Source organism: Zonotrichia albicollis, chromosome 3 (assembly GCF_047830755.1).
Source record: "Zonotrichia albicollis isolate bZonAlb1 chromosome 3, bZonAlb1.hap1, whole genome shotgun sequence".
NCBI classification, from domain to species: domain Eukaryota; kingdom Metazoa; phylum Chordata; class Aves; order Passeriformes; family Passerellidae; genus Zonotrichia; species Zonotrichia albicollis.
In genome coordinates this window covers 106,328,756-106,351,064 of record NC_133821.1, presented here as the reverse complement: position 1 = coordinate 106,351,064, position 22,309 = coordinate 106,328,756, and the positions used below count along the sequence as shown (strand labels likewise).

The window sequence follows — 22,309 nt, the reverse complement described above, 5'->3', positions numbered from 1 at the left end:
CTTGTTATTGCCTTCCATAGAGCAGATAGAGCTCTCATTTATTACCACTGTCACTGTAATTAACTAGGAAGATCTGGCATTCTGATCTAAGCTCTGAGTCATTTTTGTGAAAATAAGTACAGGTCATTGGTTTTGAGGCATTATTTTAGTTTATTCCAGGCCAAATGAGTCCACAATTTAGTCTCTTTCTTTACAATACCTCTTGAAGAACTTGCTGTGCACCATTTCTCACTGGACTCAGTGGTCACAGGTACAGTGATAATGATTATTAAGCTTAGGTCTGTGAGGAGCAGCAGCAGACCATCACACAGAAGTATGATTTGCATGGGTTTCAGAAACCCTTATCTGCAGTGAAGACTATACAAATGAAATAAGAACTAATTTTGAGAGGATGGTCATAAAACTTCCCAGGCACATGTAACCCACTTGCACCAAATCTGAAACATTTGAGGAATAGTTTTATTTTTATGAAACATTACCAAGGAAATCCTTCATGGCTTTTTAAAATACAGGACTATGCTGCAGATACCTGAATCTAAAACAGCTATAGCTCTCTAACCCTTTGCCCCTGTCTGTGACCTCCCTCAACAACAATACCTGGAAATCTCCCAGGGCAGAGGACCTCTGAGGACCTTATGGAATATCAAACATATATCAAGTGATATGTTCTACAAGGTCTTGAAGGGACACAGTCAATTAAGTGTGACATTTAGCTCATTAGTCTACAGTTCCAGATACTATAATATGTTTCTGCAATTTATTTTACAGTTTTTACTTCTTGGATGTGGTATATATAAAATAACAGAAACATGTAGCTAAAAACACACTAAAGCCATAGATTTAGAGTCACCTTCCTTTGTTTTTCTCACATGGCCATCTAAAGTTGCTGGTTGATTTGCTACTATTTATAATAAGATCAGCCTTTCAAGCAGCATAATTATTTTGCATTTAATGAATTGTTTTTAGAAAGTCTCCTGGTCCTCCATATCATCATTCAAAATTAAAAGGATTCCTTTTTAATTAAGCAGTGGGAGCTGTTCCATGAAATATTGCCAGTGCAGAAATTTCTGAGAAGTCAAATAATAACTAAGGGAAGGGAATGCTTGAATTTTAGATGTTTGGAACTTACTTGCATTATATGATAATTGATATAAATTAGGTTTCTGACCTTAAAAAAATTGCACTTACAGAGAAAGAAAACTATATCATTATATCCAGAATATGTAAAAAAACTTTCCACCAATTCTATCTTCCATTTTAGCCAAACCAGAGGATTTTCAGAAATGCTTTAACGTAGATAATGTTGTTAGGGATATCCTTTAAGATACTGTGTGTCGTACTGCACTGCAGTTCCCAATAACGTCCTCTTCTCCTCCCCATCTGGAATGCTTTGTCTGTTTCAGGAGAAATATAAGGCATGGGCTATTGATATAGCACTACTGAACTTCCCATCAGTACTGCCACCAGTTTCCTTCCTTTTCTGAAAAATTTCTTTCTAGCATGGAAATGGCAACCATTTCATAAAAGCTCCCTGTAAACAATATTTTTAAATGTTGTAAGTCTTATTCCCGCTTTCTTATTTTCTCCACTTGTACACTGTCGTCTGCTACGAGGGATTTTGGTGTCATTTTCTACTTGTTCCGCCTTCTTCCTTCTTTCTTGATTAGAAGAAAGTCTTTCCATTTGTTGGTTCCTTTTTCCAGCGATCAAGGAAATAAATACATAATTCACTCCCTTGGGCCTCCTTTTTCTGGCCTCTGCTCTGGAAAGCATGTAAACATGGGCTGTTGCCTTTCCCACTCAGGGGAAGCTTTGGGCATTCTTATTAAGTATGTGATTAAGTTCCATCACAATTAGCATTGCTTTCTTTAGTTTATTTTTCCTATGGAACTCGGTGAGCAATCAAAGTAAAACGAAGTGAACTATGTACTGTGAGAGAGCCAGCTTGTTGATGTTTCAAAGCAAAGGCAAAATGGAAAGAAAATCAGTTGTAGAGGTAGTGAAGGGATTTTGTATTCATTGTTCAACAAACAGGAGGATAATGAGAGCTTGTGAAGAGGCGAGAAGTTTCATGAATCATATTTAAACAAAGGCACTAGGCTAATACACATTTCATTTATAGAAAGGGAAATGGCATGAATCACATGAACATGAACCATCAGGATGTTTGTACACAGAGTAATTTTTGAGGGGAAAAAAGTAACTGAGATTTTGTGAAACATTCTGTGCATTATAGCATCTGTGGAAATACTACAAAATATGTAAAGAATTTTTTTTTTGAGAATATAAGCTAAATCCCTAACACAGTAAATGCTCATAGTGAAGAAAGGTACTTCAAAGGCGGGTAAAGGTGAATGACATACACCTACCTAGCAGATACCCTAGGCATTACATAGAACAGCACAGCAGAGGCTCTATTTGCTCACCAAGGAGGCTGAAAGAATGAATAATGAGTATTAAGCTGCTGGCATTACTTCTCAAGCAAGAGGGTTCATCTGAGCTCAGCAGTCATGTAGACTTAGGCAGTTTGGAGTCTCATAACAAAGCAGCTGCCTGGACCCCCCTGCTGCAGCAGACTTATGCACTGGCACCTCCCACAGGGACAATCTGTCCCCCAAAAGCTTTGAATTCATGTCCAAGTTCCCTTGCCCAGAAGTTAGATGCACTGAATTACCCACTCATTTTCTTTCTGACCGCTCACACAGAAAATGAGTGTCGAGATGAGCGTGTCACCCTGGACAGCCCTGGACAGCGTGCTGCCCTGGACAGCCAGAGAAGCTCTGCACTCCCGTGAGGCTGCTGAGCAAGGTGGAGAACAGGCTGTGGAGCTGCATTATGAATTGCTTGGACTTCAATTCTCAACTCAAACTCTCAATTTTGATAATGATAGTTAAAAACTATGGCTTAAAGTTACTCTGCACCTGTGAAAATTAGGCCACCATCCAATTTTCACCTTGAGTCATACATTTAAATGAAAATCAATCTGACATTTTTTCCAAACCAGTGTGTTTTTAACCAAGTCAACACAATACTGTGCTGTAACATGAGTAAGTGCAAGTCATATGCAGGCTATCAACTTCAGGTGCCTATTGAGATTTTTCCACATTGTATTGGTTTTGCATGGTCTGGTTCTTGGTAGTGGGGGGGTACAGAGGTGGTTTCTGTGAGAAGGTGGGCTGTCAGCCTCAGCAAAATTATTTATATCACCCACATGAAGAACCTTAACTATCTCTTGTGCAGTCAGAGTAAGATCCAAGTGCTTCTGAGGGCTTCCAGAAATGAGTCAAGAGGTCTATGTTGGGATCACCATACCAGTCACTATGTCAGATGCACTTCCATAGGATTATTCATTGTGTTGGCACACACATTTATTAATGCTGGATTGTTGTTGATAGCATATTGCTGTTCCCAGAAAACAAAAATTCAAAAATCTTTTTTATTCTGTTTAACAGGCAGATAATTACTTGAATGTTACTGATACTGAAAGCAAGGAGCTATCAGAGTGATCAGAGCAATGTCAGTTTTCTCAGTGCCAAAGCATCTTATTAAACAACAGAAAACACTTCTAAGAAAGGACACATACTATTTACAGAAATAATAAATCAAGCCTTATTAATAACTTTTGCACAGAGTCATATGAAATGCAGCTACAAACTTGTAAATTTTTTTGTTGGTGACATATAATGCTTTAGAACGGCCTAATTTTTTTGCCCATTCATTTGTGGTGATCATAAATAACTAGAGTTTGCATGAAAAATGCATAAATACTGTGAAAAAAGGGGAAATATCAAGACAATTTTACTGGCTTGTGCATGCCTCTTCTGTTTCTTGGTAATTGCTGCTTTGCTGTGTGATTAAATCAAAGACTGTTTGGGAAGAAAGAGGAAGAAATTAAAAAGCAGCAAAGACCAGACAGTAGCCCAAAGTAAATAATGTCTAAGATTATAAGACAATGGCAGATGCCTCATCAGTTGTGAAATAAACACGTTCTTAGTTTAAGATCAAAACACATACTGAATTCTAAATATGCTGGTGCTAGAAAAAGGTCTGGATTGTCCAGTGGACTGAGAGCCCTGCTTAAAGAGACATGCAGGGGGTTGTCTTAATGTGTATTAAAAGACACTTGGGGCATTGTTTAGGCCATATTCCTGAGCTGCCCATGGAACAGACTTGAAAGGTGGTTAGCTTGTGGTAGAGGTAGCTGGAGAGAAAGAGAGATGGGGGCTAAGCCTAGGAAAGACTGGCAGCAAAGCCAGGCTCATGCAGAGCAGCTGCTGCCCCACAGTTCCTTGTGGAGCCCACTTGGAACATGCACAGCCATCCCCAAGGAGAGCAGAGGACACAGACAAAGGGTACAGGGAAGGATGTGGATGTGAGCAGGGCTAGGCATGAGCTGGCACTGGGGGGTCTGGCTGCCCCAGTAATGCCTAGGAAGGAAGGGCTCTCTCTGGGAACAGACAGCAGCTTGGAGAGCATAGCTTAGCCCCATCTGGGAGCTGGCAGAGGTTTGAACAGCTGGAGCTGCTAAAGCAGCCAAACTGACCCCAACTCAGCCCTGACCTCAGTGATGAACTCGAGAGGGACAGAAAGCGTACAAGTACATCTCACCTCGTAACTATGTGGTGCACAACATGAGCTTCCACTGGAAAAATTGGTAAGAATGTGAACTTTGATTTCAGTGGTGTTTTAAGCTGGATTTTTTTTCTCCGAATTGCTACTATGCATTTCCCAAACTTTTTCCCAGGTCTGCTTAGTTTCCTAAAGAAACATTTATGTTTCCCATAGGAATCAAACAAGGCTATAGCTTTTCACAAGCTTTATTGACCTGTGATATTGAGTATCTGCCATAATGAAGAAAATTCATATCAGTGGAACATTAGAAAGAAGAAAAGTGATTTATTAGGAGCAGCATTTCTTATTAAAGATGGCTTAAATTTATCAGAATTTCCCAGCATCTGTCTAAAAATTTTGCAGAGTTTTTTATCCACAAGGGAACAACATGAAACACTGTAATTGCACCACACAGTTCTCCAAACAGTTTTGCAAAGATATACTTTGATAAGGAAGCCCTTTTATTAATGACAGTATACTTGGCAAAGGACCCAGGAACCGTATCTGTGAGACAGCCATACAGAAACATGTTTATTTTAAACTTTCAGGTTGGAGTCTCCTGTTTCACTGGGTTTAGACAGCTATAGCGCTTGTGATCTGAGCAGTATTTTTCCTAATTTATACTGGCATAACTGAATAGATTCAAACATTAGAGAGTCACTGGAAATACCAATAGCATAAAAAGCTCTGGTTTTAATATGGCACTTAAAAATGAGCTGGGAGATTTCCACACTGGAAGAGGTAACTGGAGAGGCTGATCAGATGTGACACCTGGAAAGTTAGTGTTGTGGAATACTTAGCATGTCCTGAGATGGTGGTTTAGGTAGTGTATATACCTATCAAATTAATTATAAAGTTTATTTTAGCTAGTCACATTTCTGGGCAGGGATCCAAATGCTATTGAGACAGAATGGGTGGAGAGATGCATATTTTGTCAATAAGATAAGCCAAGTCAGGAGTGAAGCTAACAAAAGAGTGCAAGAAAAAAAAGACTCCTGGCATCATTGCAGTCATGACTTATAGTAATAGCACTTAAAAGTTTTGTATGGAAATTTCACTTTTACAGTTTAAAACTTAATTTTAATGGTTGCATTTGATTGTTTCATGTGGACTTAAACATTGGCTATAAGCCATCTTTCTTTATTAGGTTGATCTGTCAAAGATTAATTCACCTGTTATTAAAAGCTACAGATGTTTGTCATAAATGTACCAGTTCAGCAAGAGTGATGAAAAAATTATATATGATCCCAAGGGTAATGAGCTAGCCAGATTCATTTTAAAAAAAAACCCAAACAAAAAATGTGCATGGCTGAACACTAAATCTGTGAAGAAAACAATGCAGTAATATCAGTTCTGAAGATGCTGTACAAAACTGTTTATGCCAAGATGGCATCCCTATTAGATTTAGAAGGTACCATGACATTTTCAGGCACTTTTGACTGACAAATAATATTTTCCATCTTTAATCTGCAGTCTTCCTGAAGAAGGAATTTGAAAGAATGTCCTGTAATCATTTGTGTCTGACTGTGCTTCAAATCTGCTTATAATTTAAACCCCTGAAATTATTTACTTGAATTGTTTCCGAATGACTAAACCTGTTGTTTGAAATAACAGCATGAATGTAGGCAGCAACCTAGGACTGGGAAGAAATCTTCTCTGTTATTGAGGGTTACTGAATCCCATCATTTTTCTCTGTTTCATGTCACTCATTTTACACTCTGTTCCTCATGATGCACAACACTTACATGATGAAATACACTGACCTTGAGTGAAATTCTTCTGAGCACTTGGATTTTATGCAGTTGAAGAAAGATGATTTGGGAGGAAAAGCACCTACCCCAAAGAATTTTCCTGTAGTTCACGTGCCTTTGAAATATAGATGATGTATGGGCATCCATGACCCTGCCCTTCTTGCTCCATTTGCATTCCAGCACATTTTAAGCTTGTAAACCACTTAATCATGCATCAGTACCTGTTTTATGTATTGAGTACAATGGACACTTCTGAGATTTCTAGATAATTCGCAGATGATGGCAACTCTGCAAGGTGGTGTTTAGGAAATGTAAAGGATCCACTTTTTTTTACAGTAACTTGGCTTAAGTCCCTATGAAAAAGGAAGCCTGGAATACCTACATGGCTCTGAGGTTGAAGGTGACAATTATTCATTCTTGGTAAAAAAGTATTTTCTTTATTTTCACCTGTAATAACGTGTTGGGTCATTCCACAGCTTGCTTATTAAATGAAATGGATCTTCTCCTTTGCCTTCAATGCCAGGTTGATCCATGGTGGTAAAACTGTAATAATATAACTTCAGCATCTTCTGATTCTGCCATTACATCTGTTAGTTCACTACTTTCCCATAAAATAGAGAATGTGATGAAAAACCATGGGATATCAGGAATAACATGCTGGTTTTCAGCTATTAATTAGTTTGAAAAATATTAGGGCATTCTTCCTTTCTAATTTTTGCTAATTATTCTGGGACTACTAAGGCATTTTATGACACAAGCATAGACACACACAAGTGCATCATATAGTTCATAAACTGATGGAGGTCTGTCATACATAGCCCCTTTTTTTCCAGAAGCGCTGTGCAGGCTGTTAGAAAACACTAAGGAAGAGATTTTTAAATTTCTCTTATTTAATCTCCTCTTGTCTTTTGCAGCTGACACCAGTCTTGGAACAGATGATGTTTATGATGACAAAGGGTGCCAGTGTGATGTGTCTGTGGAAGATCTCACCCCTGCTCTTAAAACTGTCATCAGAGCTATCAGGTGAGTAGAAAATACTGAATGAATAAACACTTGAATTTCCTTTATTCAGGATACTAATAAACTGCATGTCAATTTATAAAATGATAGCTATTTGAACTAGTTCCATGGCTATATTTATTACATAATTAATGCTGCTAATATATTATGCTTCCTTTCTATTTTAGTTAAATTAAAACATTTTATCAGTTCCATTATCAGCTTTTCAATATCTAAAAATGTTACATGATTTGACACAGAGAAGAGAGAAATGGATGCTGTTTTCCATTATATTTTATGCTATCCAAACTACAATTTGATGTACTTTTACTGAGTATGTGCACCTTGCCTGGAAAAGTTATTTCCTTTAAAAGTGTAGGGTTTTACTGCATTTCTACATTCCTGAGACTGTTATACGACGTTTATTGAAAATTTCTTCTGCTCAGAAGAGAATAATTACATTAATTCAATTGTGAAAATCTTGCCTACTACTATCCACTGAACTAAATATAACCCAAATAATTTAAAACAAATAGTCTCATTTTCCAAGAAAATAGTAAACTGCATTGAAACTTATAAAGTTACCTGCATTGAAAGTTTAAACTCACCCTCTTGAGACTGCCAAAGCTATTTATCTTCCAGAGTATTTTGAAGTATAAATCCTGACAGTCAAAATCCCCACTATGAGGCGTACAGCAACAAGCAAGGACAGCTCAAGCATTCCCAGTCTGCTGGCAGCAAACCTCAGGTTATCGCTGGGGGTCACCCCACTGCCTCTGCATCACATCAGGGTCCAGCACCTTCTTGGGGGCAGGAAGGCAGCCAGACAGACAGGCAGCAGCCAAAAGGAATTTCTGCAAAATTCCATGGAAAGACAATGTTTTCCTGTACAGAAACCCCTGCCTGAGTTTTCTCAGCACCATAGGAAGAAAAAACTTGAGCTTTGTATCACATAATTTCATGCAGTGATAACCTATGGGCTACTTGTATTTCCTTCCCCTTTTCCATTGAGTAAAATGAAGAGAGATAGTGAGTAAGGCTGTTTGTGAAACTTTTCTACTGGCACAGACAGCTTGAGAGATCATTTGCAGACATCTTTTCCTACCATTTTTCCAACCTGCCTGGAAATGACCTCACAGGACAATTCAGATACCAGGCCTGTGTCCACAGCCACTGCAACTGGCAAGCCAAATGTCACTGCTGAAAACCATCTCTTGCTCCCAATGTTTCAGCAGGTGACAGAAGTCCTTTTTTCACAGTGGACAGCCACCCACAAGGCAAGCCTATTCCCTCAAATGGAAAATGCCCACATCAGGAACAGCCAGCATATTCCATTGGCTTTGGTGTCAAAGATGTTTCTCTGTGATGCTGCATTTTGAACAGACTGGATAACTCTTGGCTCCAGGTGCACCTTGCCACTTGTCCTGGCAAAGGATAATCATTCTTCATACTCTCCAAATTCCTTAAGATTGACTTCACATTTTAATACTTATTTCATGGAGCTCATTTTCTAGGGGGTCACTGGATTGTTCAATGCACCATCTGCATTTTTGCTTGGTGCTCTTGGTCATTATCAGCTCAAATGGAAAGTAACCAAATGTAAAGGATATAGTTAGGAAAATTTCTCCAAAGTACCATCCATAGAAATGTTCTAATAAGAGGAGCAAAGATGCAAGATTTGATTATTTCAGACATGTACTATTTAACTGATGAGAATCAAATTTTTATATTATCTCCAACTTTTACTCTGAATCCCTGGCCTCCTAGAAAAACAACTCATGTCACCACTGAGGCTGAAAGTAAGAATCTCCACTTGCCATCAATTACCCATTAATCTCTCCCATCTCCCTGCAAATTTTAGTGTTTTGCAAGATGACAAGTGACACATGCATCTTGCTTCAGAAACTGACCTTTGTTTGACATCTGTAAGGCAGAAATATGCCATGATCCTGAGACTTCTGTATATGCTATACTTTAATCTCTCAAAATCAAGAGACTGATAATTCAGTTCATCAGGTAGCTGATACACCTCTTTCTGATTATTCAGAGTATCTGTTACCAGACTACACTGGGATCTATGCAAACATCTGAAGAAGGATCTGAGACTCTATATAGTAACTGTAGAATTTCAAGATGATAACATCTGCCTATATGGAAACTTTGTGCCTCATTTTGAAGTGTGTTTTTAGAAACAGCTTTGAATTGCAAAGGCAGTGGGGGAGGGTGAAGGCTGGTTTTCCTTTCATGCTGGTATACAGAGGCAGGCAAAGACAGAAGGCACTTGCATAGTTTTATGATGCACTAGGTAAAGACCCCAAATATAAACATAGACAGTTGAATCCATTCTTGATGCATCAATATGAAAAATTGCTATCAGGGAGTCTAATTATTTTTTCCTGCTTAGACCTGGGTATAAATTGTTTTACAAAGACAAAATGGCACTTTTATTTTCAGGGGAAATGAAATTAACAAAATTAATTCATGCCTGTGGATTTACAGAGGTAGGTCCTCTCAGTTTTGGAATCAAAACATTTGGGGTGCATTTTTTTTTCTGTGCAAGGTGCCTAAAATATGCTGCTTACTCTCAGGTTGCACATCCTTGAAATAGCAAAAGACAAAAACTGGTTTATTTATAATTTTTCATTTTGGTTATTTCAAAGTCTACTGTGTCAGTTTTGACCTTGTTTACTTATATATTTTCCAGGGCTACTTTATTTTTTAAAGCAGCTTTTTAAGTAAACAAACCCCCAAACTTTCATTTTGTTGTAGCCAAAACAAAGGATGGAAAAAACACTCCTTTCCTGAAAAAGTTCTCAACATTTTGGTTTCAAAAAAAGACAGGACTCTCAACTAGTCCTACTGAAGACCCACCAGGCAAACCTGTCTGGTAGCATGTCAAGCTCCCAGTCTGCTCTCAAAGCCTCCTAAACTGAGTCTTTTATCTCATGTGCTGCCCTCTCCATCTCCTCTTGCTCCACAAGCTCTCTGTCAGGAAAGCTCAGCTGAGGGATAGGGAAAGTAAGGGAAAGCTGCTTGATGGAGAGTGCTGGGTGAGCAGGGAACAGATGGGCAGTGTGGTGGAACATGGTGTGCACTGCAGCACGCCTTGGGCCCAGTCAGGACCTGTCCTGCTCATCCATGGCCTCCAGCTGGGATCAGAGCAGTGCACAAAGCAGTCCCTGCTAACAATGCACTGAGCCTGTGCGCCAGCAGGGTCTTCAGCACTACTCAACCATCCCCAGACTTGTTGTGAACAAAAAGCCATTAATATCCTGCAGAGTTCCTGGAGACTAACAAAAAACATTGCCTTTTCCAGCTCTGCTAATTCACAATGATGAATGTGTATAAAAGAGACTAAAAGGAAGATTAGGATACCTTGTTTCCCTATATTGTGATATCTCTGATCATTTTCCACAGCAAGAAGCACTCATTTCAATAATACTTTCCACATGGAAATGATGGAATTACTGTACTATTTATGGAATATAAAATGAGATTTGAGAAGCATAAATAAATATGCAATAGAAAATAACTGCAATGGCAGGAAGATGAAAGTACTGACCTAATAGGTCTTTTCTCTCTTTAACCCTAGTGATTGCAAAGATATGTTTTCATTTGTTGCTAAGAAAAAAAAATAACTCTGGCTAAATGTAATGAAACTTGAGAATTCTAGAGCTGATAAGCTGTATAGTTGAACAGTCATACATATTTAACAGACAAAGATGGAAAATATAATTTACCATTTATGTTCAGTCTTTACAATGTTCCTGCAATACCTATAAAATGTATTTTTAGTAGCCATTTTGAATTTGTTCAAAGTAGTGTTTCAGAATCCCCTTTTTCTTTTAAATCCAAACACATTGTTTATTTTCTGCCAGATGGTATTCAGAGCCATGCAAGGCTCTTATACATGTGTTTGGCTAGGACAGCGCTGTACTTGGGGGGAAATCATGGTAGGGGATGAGTCAGGTCGGGACATGAAAGAGAAGACAATTTGGACTCACTTGCCTCACATGTAGTAGAACTCAAATACCTTTGTCTGCTGGCCTCTCTGTGTTGGATCCTGATCTCTTCTGCACATTGCATTTTACCAGGAAGAAGGGATATTTGGCAAGGTAAGGGTAGTGAGACAGAGGCACCAGCACAGCTAAATCTCTATGCACCTGCTTTCCTGATGTTGTAGATGAGCTAACAAGCTGTGGTCACCTCACCGGGCTATGGATAAAACAACCTACCTGTCTTTTAATAGTCAAGGCAGTAACCATGTATGATTCCACCTGAATCCCAGTAGAATGAAGCTCCATTTCTTCCTGACATTATGACAAGACTGACAAGACACAGCTTTGAAAACGATGGCATGAGTTTGACAGGGCTGCACCAAGGATTAGAGATGTTCTAACTTGGTGCCAGCCTCAGGAAAATGCACTAAATGACAAGCAAAATAGTTTTTAATACTGGAAATATTTTTATTTATAAAATAAAAACAAAAACAAAACCAAAATTTTTTATTTATAAAATAAAAACAAAATAGTTTTTAAAACTGGAACAGGCATCATGAATGCAAATTAAAATGCAGTGAATGCCAGGGAAGATATGCAATATGCACATACAGAAAGCACTGTCATTTTAGAGCAAGGCTGGTCCTGCATCCGAGAACAGGTAAATGAAATGGGTGCTGCTCTTGGCCACTATGGGTCAATATGACAAAGGTTGGTACTGGACCTGTAACTTTCCACAAATTATCAGGGTACAGAAAGATTAGTGTGACCTGTGGTTTAGCTGTTAATTCTACACAATGCACTTTTATGTATTGGTCTGCTTTAACAGACTATTTTTTTTTTTCTGCTCCTCTCTGCATGTATGACTGAAAGAAGCTACTTTTTATGACTAACTCTTACCAGAACACTGTTATGCTTGTGGCTTGGGTGTGTTTACAACCGCGTATCGCCTGTCACATTAGATTTCAGTTATAAAATGCCACCTCGCTCATGGCACAGAGGGATTTAAACAGGCAGAGGAAGTTTTCCAAAGCCGCGGGGCCTGCACGGCCTCGCCCTCAGCAGCGGCGGCGCCTGTGACGGGCCTTGTTCGCCCCCTGCTGGCGCCGCTAGGAAGGGCAGCCCGGGCCCGCCCTGCCCCGCCCGGCCCGGCCCGGCTCGGCGCTGCTGCTCCGAAACACTGCGGGTGCGGCACTCGGTGCTCATTTCCCCTTTTTGTACGGACGGATTACCTGCGACTACCTGTGTTTTTATCCCACAGGAACTCACAGTCTACGTAGTTGTACATCATCTATCTGGGTGGGTGTCCAAACAGAAGGAATCGTGCAGTGGTTTGGGTAGAAGTGACCGTAACAACCATTCAGTTCCGACCACCCTGCTATGGGCAGTGATACTCCCACTCGGTCGCTCCAAGGATGCTTGGGTCTTGAGATCAGCTTGCCCCAAACCCCATCCAACGTGGCCTTGAGCACTGTAGGGATGGGGCATCCACAACTTTCCTGCGTGATCTGTTCCAGAGCCGTACCACCCTCACAGAACATTAATTTACATAGTGGTTTCAAGATACCGGATGCCAACTGATTTTATAAAACTGACACTAAATAACTGGAGATTCAACCAAATTTAATAATTGCAAAGCAGTTGCAAGGCTCCATCACTGCCAAGGATTCAGCTTTTCTTTTCCTCAGTTAATTTGCAGGCTTTTAAAATGAGTTTTTTTAATAGTGCAATAGTTTTTGTACAGTTTATGTAAAATTTTGTGTGCTTGAACAAAAAGAAGTAAGCAATATGGGTCTGTTGAGACAATTAAGATGGAATCACACGAGCTAATACCTAAACCAGAAATAGCACAGTTACAGCTCACTGTAGTGTAGTACAGACACAGCTGTGATGCTTTCAATTCTGTTTGACTTCTGAACATTATGAACAAACTACCTTGATAAGCAAAAAAAGTGTTATAAAGCTGCAAAGTAGTAATGAGGACTTTTGTGCCAACTGATTAAGAAGCTTCCATGGTTCTTAATAATAATTAGTCTTCTGCCTTTTCCCTTGTAAAATCACCCACTTGTGGTAAATTCAGTTGTCTTCAATTATGCCAATAATTGTCTGGCTCTTCTTTACTAATAGAGTTTCATATTTTTACTTTATTAAATGCATGAAGTAAAACATTGTGACCACTGAAACATAATAAGAGTAACAACAAAACTATTATACTGTCTTTTATGTCAGCTGCATGATTTATTCTTCATAACCTCAATAAAAAACTAGATTCAGAAGATTAGGTTGTCACGGTCCTATAAACCAACATCTTGGCATAATTTGACAACTAAACAAAAAAAAAAAGGCAAAAAAATCTGCATCCCAGATTCATACCAGCTTCACAGGCTTCCAGATTACAAAAGATACCAAAAGCCATTGGTTTGTAGAACCAGCTGGTAATGCAAAAGAGAAAAGCCCATGATCCAAAATATTTGAAAGTGCATGGAGATCAGTCCTGAAGTGTCAAGTTGATGGACTGCTCCTAACAGGCCTTTTCCGCTTTAATTTCTATAATCAGAATCATAGTTCAAGTTCTAGTCCAGTGACAAACAATCTAATTTTTAACTGAAAGTCACCAGAATGGGAAATACCAACAAGCTAAGTACTGTGAGAAAAGGCTGACATTACCTGTAAGAATATTTATGTACAATACAAAAATCACTAGGGGATCACTGTATACTATCAATACAATGCTACATACCTATTATCATAGTATCTGTCCTAACTATATGAAGAATGATTTTTCTAAATTCCACTAAAACATTAATAATCTATTTTTATCAGAGAGTGAGAACCATGTTTTGGGTTTTATTATAATTTGTTGTCTTACAGCTGCTAAATACATATCATAATAAACCCAGAGGGAATATATTATCATGAATATTGGCATTTGGGATAAAATACCAATTTACAGTCTCTGCTTTTTCAATTGCAATAGATAGCAAAATTATCAGCAGTCTGGCCCTAATGGGAATTCATAAGCACTGCAGCACAGACCAGCATGGCTAATACATCTGATCCCTTGCCTCCTCTCCTAATTCTTATGTAAACCAAGGAAAATTTCATGTTCTACCAGCTGACTGGGAAAATCATCTCACTGTCATTTACTTTCCAAATTTGTCATTTTTACTGTTTAAAATTTGCGATTTTATATCAAGCTTTTTATTCTAAGAGCTACTCAGGGGACATCACATGTTCATGTCACATATCACAGAAACTTGTGCAAGACTCACATAAAAACATGTATGCCATTCATCAATTTTGGACATTTACTGTTACCTGAAAGCTTACTATTCTGTAGTAAAGTTCAAGGAAAAAATTGTGAATGCTAATTAAGCAATAATTTCTATATATTTTAGGGGATAAACATGAAAACTTCTCTTCAGCCTGCAAAATCTGATCCTAAGTTAGCCAAATAAGTTGGAAACAAGTATTTTGGCCTGAATGTTAACTAAAAAATAAAAACTGATGAAAACTTAATGGGGTGCCTTTTTTTTATTTCCCACAAAGAGAAGAGCAAGGAACTTAAAATGAACACCACAGCAAGAATACTCTTATTTAAGTTTGTGTAATCAATTCATTAAAGAAATCTTTCCTGTAACAAGAACAGAAGTATCTTATGCACAAATGTAGCTGACATGATATCTCACTCAAGTCAGAGAAACTAATCCCAGGTTTATGTCAGGCATATCTTTCATATCAAGCACCTATAGCATAACAAAAGTCGAACCAGTATATACTGATACACTAAACCTGCTCTGCAGTCTTTAAAACAGTGTTACCTGATCTCTCAAACAATTCAAAGACATAGCTATAGTTAATTTGTACTTAAAAAAAAATCATGTTTTTTTAGTTCACCTGCATGAGCTATATTGAAAATACCTTCCATTTAAAAATAAGCTATCAAATTTTGTCAGTGAAATATACCTATGGTTCCACAACTGTTGAAAATTAACCTATAAAATGCTTTTCCCCCACAGAATTATGAAGTTTCATGTTGCAAAGAGAAAGTTTAAGGAAACTCTTCGCCCATATGATGTCAAAGATGTCATTGAACAGTATTCAGCAGGTCATCTAGACATGTTATGCAGGATTAAGAGTCTTCAGTCACGGTAAGGAAAGAATTAGTAACACTCTGCATAAGCGTCTAATGTCGTTCACTGCATAAAGTATATTGGCAACATTTAACATTTCTGTGTTACGCAGCTGAGCCAGAAATTGTATTGTGGGCAAAACCAAAAAAAACCACATGTATCCAAATTTATCTCAGAAAATGGAAGTCTGAAGAATAAAAAAGGTAATCCTTTATCTGTAAAGTCCATTTGTAAACAAGGACTTTAGTCAAAAGGCTGAGGAAGACATTGAGAACTGCCTCTTTTCCATCCCAAACTTCCTCTTTTCACATAAAAGAATTTGAGAACTACTGGTAATGTAGTATTTATGTTAGAGATTCCCAGCAACACTAATTAAAAAACCAAACCAAACAACATTACATCATATTTATCATTATCAGAGAAGGTTAGGGATTCCTGCATCAAACTGACAGGTCTCCCAGGAGTGGATGTTGTTGTTAGGATGGGAGAGCTGGGAGAGGCACTGGTATGTTTGTTTCTCCATAACATCAAGCCATTAAGAGAGGCCCCCTCTTCTTTCCCCCTTTCAGCGAGTCTAGTCTTGGCTTTCCCAGATGATGGCTAAGTTCTGGCTCCTGGTTAGTGCCAACAATAAAGAAAAGCAGTCTAATATGTTAAAAAATCATTCCTTTTTTTTTTCATTTCCCTTAATTAATAAAATTGTTTATCTTCTTCTTTGAGTGCTTTGCTGAAGTACTGTGATTTTTATTTTTAACATATAAATATAGCGAACACTTCCACATTTATGCCAGTTCCAGCAATGGCAACAGCTTTTGATTTCTCTTACAGCGTTGACCAAATTCTTGGGAAAGGACAAATCACAGCAGATAAAAGAAGCAGAGAGAAGAATCCTGCAGAGCATGAGACAACTGATGATGTCAGTATGTTAGGGCGGGTAGTCAAAGTGGAGAAACAGGTAGAGTGATTGTCTGTGTTACTTCATCTTGATTTATTGCTTGCACCTTTTCTGTGTTTTATTGCCAGTTTCAAAAGCTGAACAGATTAATTTATTTTTCTAGTATCTGCTTTGTTTATACATTGAAATAAAAATTATAGGCATCTTGTTACCTTAACCTCTTCTCCCCTTTTCTCAGCTTGCTTATGAAAAATGTACAAAAATGTACAGGGCCTCTGACATTCTCTTTCAAGGGTCAATAGCGTGCATCAACCTACTTCCATTTTTCTCTTCAGCAGTTACATTTTCCCTTTGCTTGGGTTCCAGATATTTTTAATTAGTATTTGGCACTAATGTTGACCTTTTCCTCTCATATAGGTACAATCCATTGAATCAAAACTGGACTGTCTATTAGATATTTATCAACAAGTTTTGCGAAAAGGATCTGCATCTGCACTCACCTTGGCTTCATTTCAAATGCCAGCTTTCGAGTGTGAGCAGACTTCTGATTATCAGAGTCCATCAGACAGCAAAGATTTGTCTAATTCTGCACAACTTAGTGGATGTGTATCCAGATCAGCTAGTGCCAATCTGCCTCGTGGCCTACAGCTTATACTGACACCAAATGAATTTAGCACTCAGGCTTACTATGCTTTTAGTCCAGCTATGCATAGTCAAGCAACACAAGTGCCAAATGATGGACCTGCAACAGTAAATAATACATCAAACCAAATAAACCAGACAACTAAGCCAGCAACTCCGACAACATTACAAATACCACCCTTCTCATCGATGAAGCATATCAATAGGCCTGAGCCCATTCATATTATTCCTGTAACCACACAGGAAAATATTTCTAATGTCACCGCTTGCCTTGTTGCATCAAAGGATAATGGACAAGTTGCACAGCCTAGTGCGACAAAGGATCTCACATGGAGAAAAAGTCTGGATACAGAAGGGGAACCTTTGCTCTCAGTTAAACCTGTAGCGCAAATGGATTTAGGAAAATCTTTATCTGTACAAAACCTTATACAGTCAACAGAGGAACTGAATATACAGATTGCTGGCAGTGACTCCAGTGGTTCCAGAGGTAGCCAAGATGTATACTCTAAATGGAGGGAGTCAAAATTATTTATAACAGATGAAGAGTTGGAGACAGAGGCAGGGACAGAGACTACTGAAGCCATCTCGCGCCCGTTAGTGGAAACAACTCTCTCTGCTGACTCTCTAAGGACTGGAATATCAAGATCATCTCAAAACATCTGCAAGCCAGGGGATGGTACAGAAGCACTCAATCTGCTCCATGTCAAACTTAAATAACTTCTGGCTTTCTTCATTGGCTGGGTCATTCCTCTAGTCATACATATCATAGCATGAACTGTTTTGAAAGCCTTTTTAATAAGATAAAATCACAAAAATCAGGATGAATCTGCAAAGCAGTTGAATGAGCCCATATTTCCTAGTTGCATGAAAAAGCATGTCTAAGCAATGGCTAACATCCAAATTTTCACCTACAGTACAGCAGCCTTTCATGTAGTACAGTAGGTTTAAACAATGAGTTGCCTACAAAGCTAATGCTGCAGGATGTATCAAAAAACAAAAAACTGAGCATTTAGACCTTGTGCTGTTTCTATGGGGCAGAAGTAAAAAAATCTTAAGGTTTAAAGCACTTTGCTTCTGAACTGATTAAATATATATATATATATATATATATATAATGTCCTGATTTAGATGATAGTTTATGTTTACAACAAAAAGATTATCTACAGCTGCTAGCAAGGTACCAAGGAAATGAGTAACACGGGGTTAGAAATGGCTGACAGTCGCAAGATAGACACATTAACTCATCAGTATCAGTTATTTTTAGCTCTGAAGAACAGTATGTTAATACCTGTCCAGTGCTGTGGCAGAAGTACCTGACACACCACTGTCACATTGTTCTTTATAAGAAGAACTATTTTGTTACAAAAGGTTTATATTTTAAGGATTGGGTCTGGCCTCAGAAGTGGATAACATGAGTGACTGCACTGAAAATTCAAGGGAATCTCTCCTTCTTCTAGTCTCATTGAGAAGCTGACTTGTGAATCTGAACCATTTTGGCAGCAGTAGGTGAGGGAAGGAAGCAGGTGCTGCCTTTATTGTAGGAGCAATATTTCCTTCTTGTGAAAATTTTGGCAATTTTCCTTGCAATCCCAACCTGATACTACAACAGCACTTTCATAAGGCTGGACAAGAAGGGAAAATGAGGAACTGAAATACAGAGTAAAACTAAAGAGGACAGAAGGGATAAAAACAACACAATCAATGGGAAAATAAACAAATAATAATGTTGATTTAGATGGGCAGGAAGGGAAATCATCCCAGAAAATAAAACAAGAAAGGTAAAGAAGGAAAAAAGTTACGTTTAGTTTTTTTCCCACAGATACTGAGTGTTATTAAAAAAAAAAAAGCCACATAGGCAAGGTCTTGTTGCTTTTTTAATAAAAGGGGAAGAGGAGAGAGGGAAAATGGTCCCACTCAGCTCAACACTATGTCCCAACTACAGTAATTTCTTGTGAACTTTCCAACACAGAACTCACAGACTCCTTCCTGCTAAAATCCAAGTTTTCAAATTCAAGGCCTAATCAGACTGAGCATTCCTGCCTGATACACCCTCTTTTCTTTTCTCACTCTAGCCTACACTTCACTTCTGCTGAGGTGCAGGAGCAGTGTTAGTGCGTGCCTGCACATCCCCAGCAAGGCTTTGCCACTGGGAGAACCCTTTGCAGACCCTAAACCCTTTCACTCTTCCCAGCTGAATGAGGTTTCTGTGTGCTGCCTCCTGCCAGATTGTCACCCCACCTGCACCACAGGCTTGTAGACAACCCAGCTTGGGCTCAGCTTCTCTCTAGCAGCAGGAATATCGAATGTACGGGTGTGCCAGTGCCAGCTCACTCAGGGCAGTGTTTACTAAGGCCCAGACCCGCTGGGAACTTGCTGTGTACATCAAAAACATCACTCCAGTCTTAACTGTGGCTAAATGCTGTAGATTGTATTGTGAAGGAGCTGATCTGTTTACTATGAAACCATTGTAACTTATGCTTCCATTTGCTTTACAGAAGTATTCCTGGATGTTACATGAGAACTTTATTATTATGTGAAAGTACGTGCAAACTGTAGAGTGTATATATTGTGTCATTATACGGGGTCCATGGATGGTACACTGTGTTCCATGGCTTATGCCGGAGCAAACTTCAGTTGTTAAATCCTGAAAGACACCTTGAAGCACAATTTCCTCACTGCTGATTTGCCATATAGTTCACCACATTCAGCCTTTCCTGTTTTCCTTTATGTGCAATCTGACCATAGCGAAGCCTGATTACAACAGCAGTTTTGTGAGGATAAATACATTTTTTCCCACATCTCAGTTCACTTAACTGTTAACTTATTTGAATGTCTGCAGTTTATCCAGACAGATATGTACGTTTAAAGTATTGAAAATTTAAAAATTATAATAGTTTTTTAGGCTACTTTTTTCCTTTTTCCTGTTTATGGTGCCTTTCTTGCCTTTCATGTGAAGCCTCCTGCTGACCTAAGAAGCATCAATGTGCTGTCAGGTTCAGTTAAGGAGCAAGCGATTGGGCACACGGCAGCTGTGTGCCCACAGTGAAACTCCCTTCCCCTCCTTGACGAGACCGAAAATCCAAGGCATCATGAATTGGACACCACTCTTCCACCTCCATCTGCAGGAGCAGATGTTGCACCCCATTGCAGCTGGAAGGCGCCGATGGGAGAACTGAGCGATGGCCCTGCCTGTCCCGATTCTGCACAGAAACAGGGCCTTGGGGTTTGCTGATAATTTATCTCACAGAAACTTGGTATTTTTGCCTTAAATGAGATGCTTGAGTCCTTCTAACTTTAAGTTAATTTATTTAATACAATTTTGTGCACAAAAGAATGAGTTCTATAAATTATGTATGAAAATATTAATGTCTTTACAAAGTACTGATAAACCCAGAAGATCGTATCTTTTCAAATTAAGGTTTAAAATTCTAATTTTTTTTCTTTTATGGTCACCATTATTATTTTTGTAGATGCAAGTCTTATCATATAGGGTTTTTTAACATTATATTGATAGAAAATAGAAAGAGTAGTGAATATATGAGATTTTAAAGAGGAAGAATTGTTTGTTTGGACTTTTATAAGCTTTACTCATATTTCCTCATGAGAAGTTTCTATGCTCTCTCTTTAAAAGACAGCGTCATGACTGACAGTCATTCAGTGGTTTCACAAAAGAAGGGCCTGTCTGGCTTCTCTTGTCCTGAGCTCCTTATTTAAGTCCAGCTCATGACAACTAATAAGAATTGTTCATGAGTAAGGACAAAGAATTTTATTTTTAATTTTTTTTCTGATTAACAATCCACTTGAGAATTGTTTGAAGAGAGAAGTTGAAATTAAGTAAGAGCTTCAGGACTTAAGCCTTATCTAAATAACTGTTTTCTGGTCAGCATGTTCTTCTACCTGAATGAAGAGAGAGCTGAAAAGAATGGTTTCAATGACTATTATTTGTTCAAAAATTTGTATTTGCTCCTGGCTTATATGATCTATACTTTTTATTTAAAAATTAATATGATGTTTTAGCCTAGGGTTCAAGATTGCAAAGATCATACACTTTTATTTACAGTGCCCACAGTTGTTCCATATGTTTTTGAGACACTCCTACTTAGAGTGACTGCTCTCATTGTAGTATGGTGATGAGTAATTCACCTGCTTTTCTGTGATAAGTCAAATCATGCTGAATTGCTGATGTATAGTAGAACATCTGATGTACAGTAGTATTTCTGGATTGGGACCTGCAATCCTTACTCAAGTAAAAATTCTATGGAATTCATTCATTCTATGAAATTCAAGAATTTTTCTTGAATTGGGAACTCAGATTCAAATCCTGATTTTGTTGGGCATGTGTTTGAAGTGAAAATGGTAATATTCCAGTTATTTCCTGAGGAAACTAATACTTAGCTGACTTTACCCTTGTCACATTGACTATATAAAAAATAACGCACAAAGTACTGATAAAAAAAGGGAAGGAGAGAAGCGACATTTTTTAAAAGCACAGAGAAAATCAGAATATTCAGAAAGTAGGAATAAGCAGGAAAAAAAATATAACAGCAAAGGAATGGAGAAAAAAAGGGTTTAAACACCCGAGGCTAAATTCATCCTTGGATGGCTTCACTGACTTCAATGAATTCACTGCCCAACCGGGTGAAGCTCAGCCTCCATTGGGATAATCACACTCAGTTCCATTGACCTTACAGGAACTGAACAACCTGTACCAGAAAGGAACTTGCCTCTCTGGGCCAACTTTTATCCTGACTTATTTGTCATGCAATCCTTTTGGATTCACTGGGTTTGAATGAAATATGGAAAAGAATTTGTCCCAGGTATTTCTGCTTCACATTTTTTTTCAAGTGTGTTAATTGACTTTATTCAAATGGATTACAACATCACACAATGTGCTGTCACTGTCTAAAAAGATTAATTTGTTTTTGAAATAAGATTTGTTCCCTGCAATGTCAGTGGAAGCATGTAATATTTAATATTTTCCTATCCATTCATCTGGATGCAAATGTGGCCATTCACTCAGCTGTGGCCACACAGAACAATTCGACATATCCAATGTCATCTGCTATTGGAAGCATTTTTGACTTCTTTGAAAGACAAAAAAAAAGTTTCGTAGCAGGCTTAGAAAGCACGATGGCTGATTCCACTGACACTGCAACATTAGCCAGTACATTACAATGTTAATTGTAAATTCTTGGCAAAGTTGAATCCATATTGTTGTTAATAAAAATGACTTGAAAAGTACCATGACTACTGAGTTTTTTCCTTATATAAAAGATTGTA

At 38.3% G+C, this 22,309-nt stretch overlaps 1 protein-coding gene across 5 annotated transcripts in view; it reads left to right on the top strand.

The window, feature by feature from the left end:
* The window catches only part of KCNQ5 (potassium voltage-gated channel subfamily Q member 5), a 278,323-nt gene extending 256,053 nt beyond the window's left edge, over nt 1-22,270 (top strand). For 4 of the 5 annotated variants that reach the window (XM_005491147.4, XM_074538380.1, XM_074538379.1 and 1 more), the window contains 4 exons: nt 7,277-7,385; nt 15,379-15,510; nt 16,321-16,447; nt 16,805-22,270. In XM_005491147.4, coding sequence (XP_005491204.1) covers nt 7,277-7,385; nt 15,379-15,510; nt 16,321-16,447; nt 16,805-17,746 — 1,310 coding nt within the window. In that variant the 3' untranslated portion in view covers nt 17,747-22,270. The remainder of the gene's footprint in view (nt 1-7,276; nt 7,386-15,378; nt 15,511-16,320; nt 16,448-16,804) is intronic. The other variant, XM_074538381.1, reaches the window with a different exon arrangement.
* The last annotated feature ends 39 nt before the right edge of the window (nt 22,271-22,309 follow it).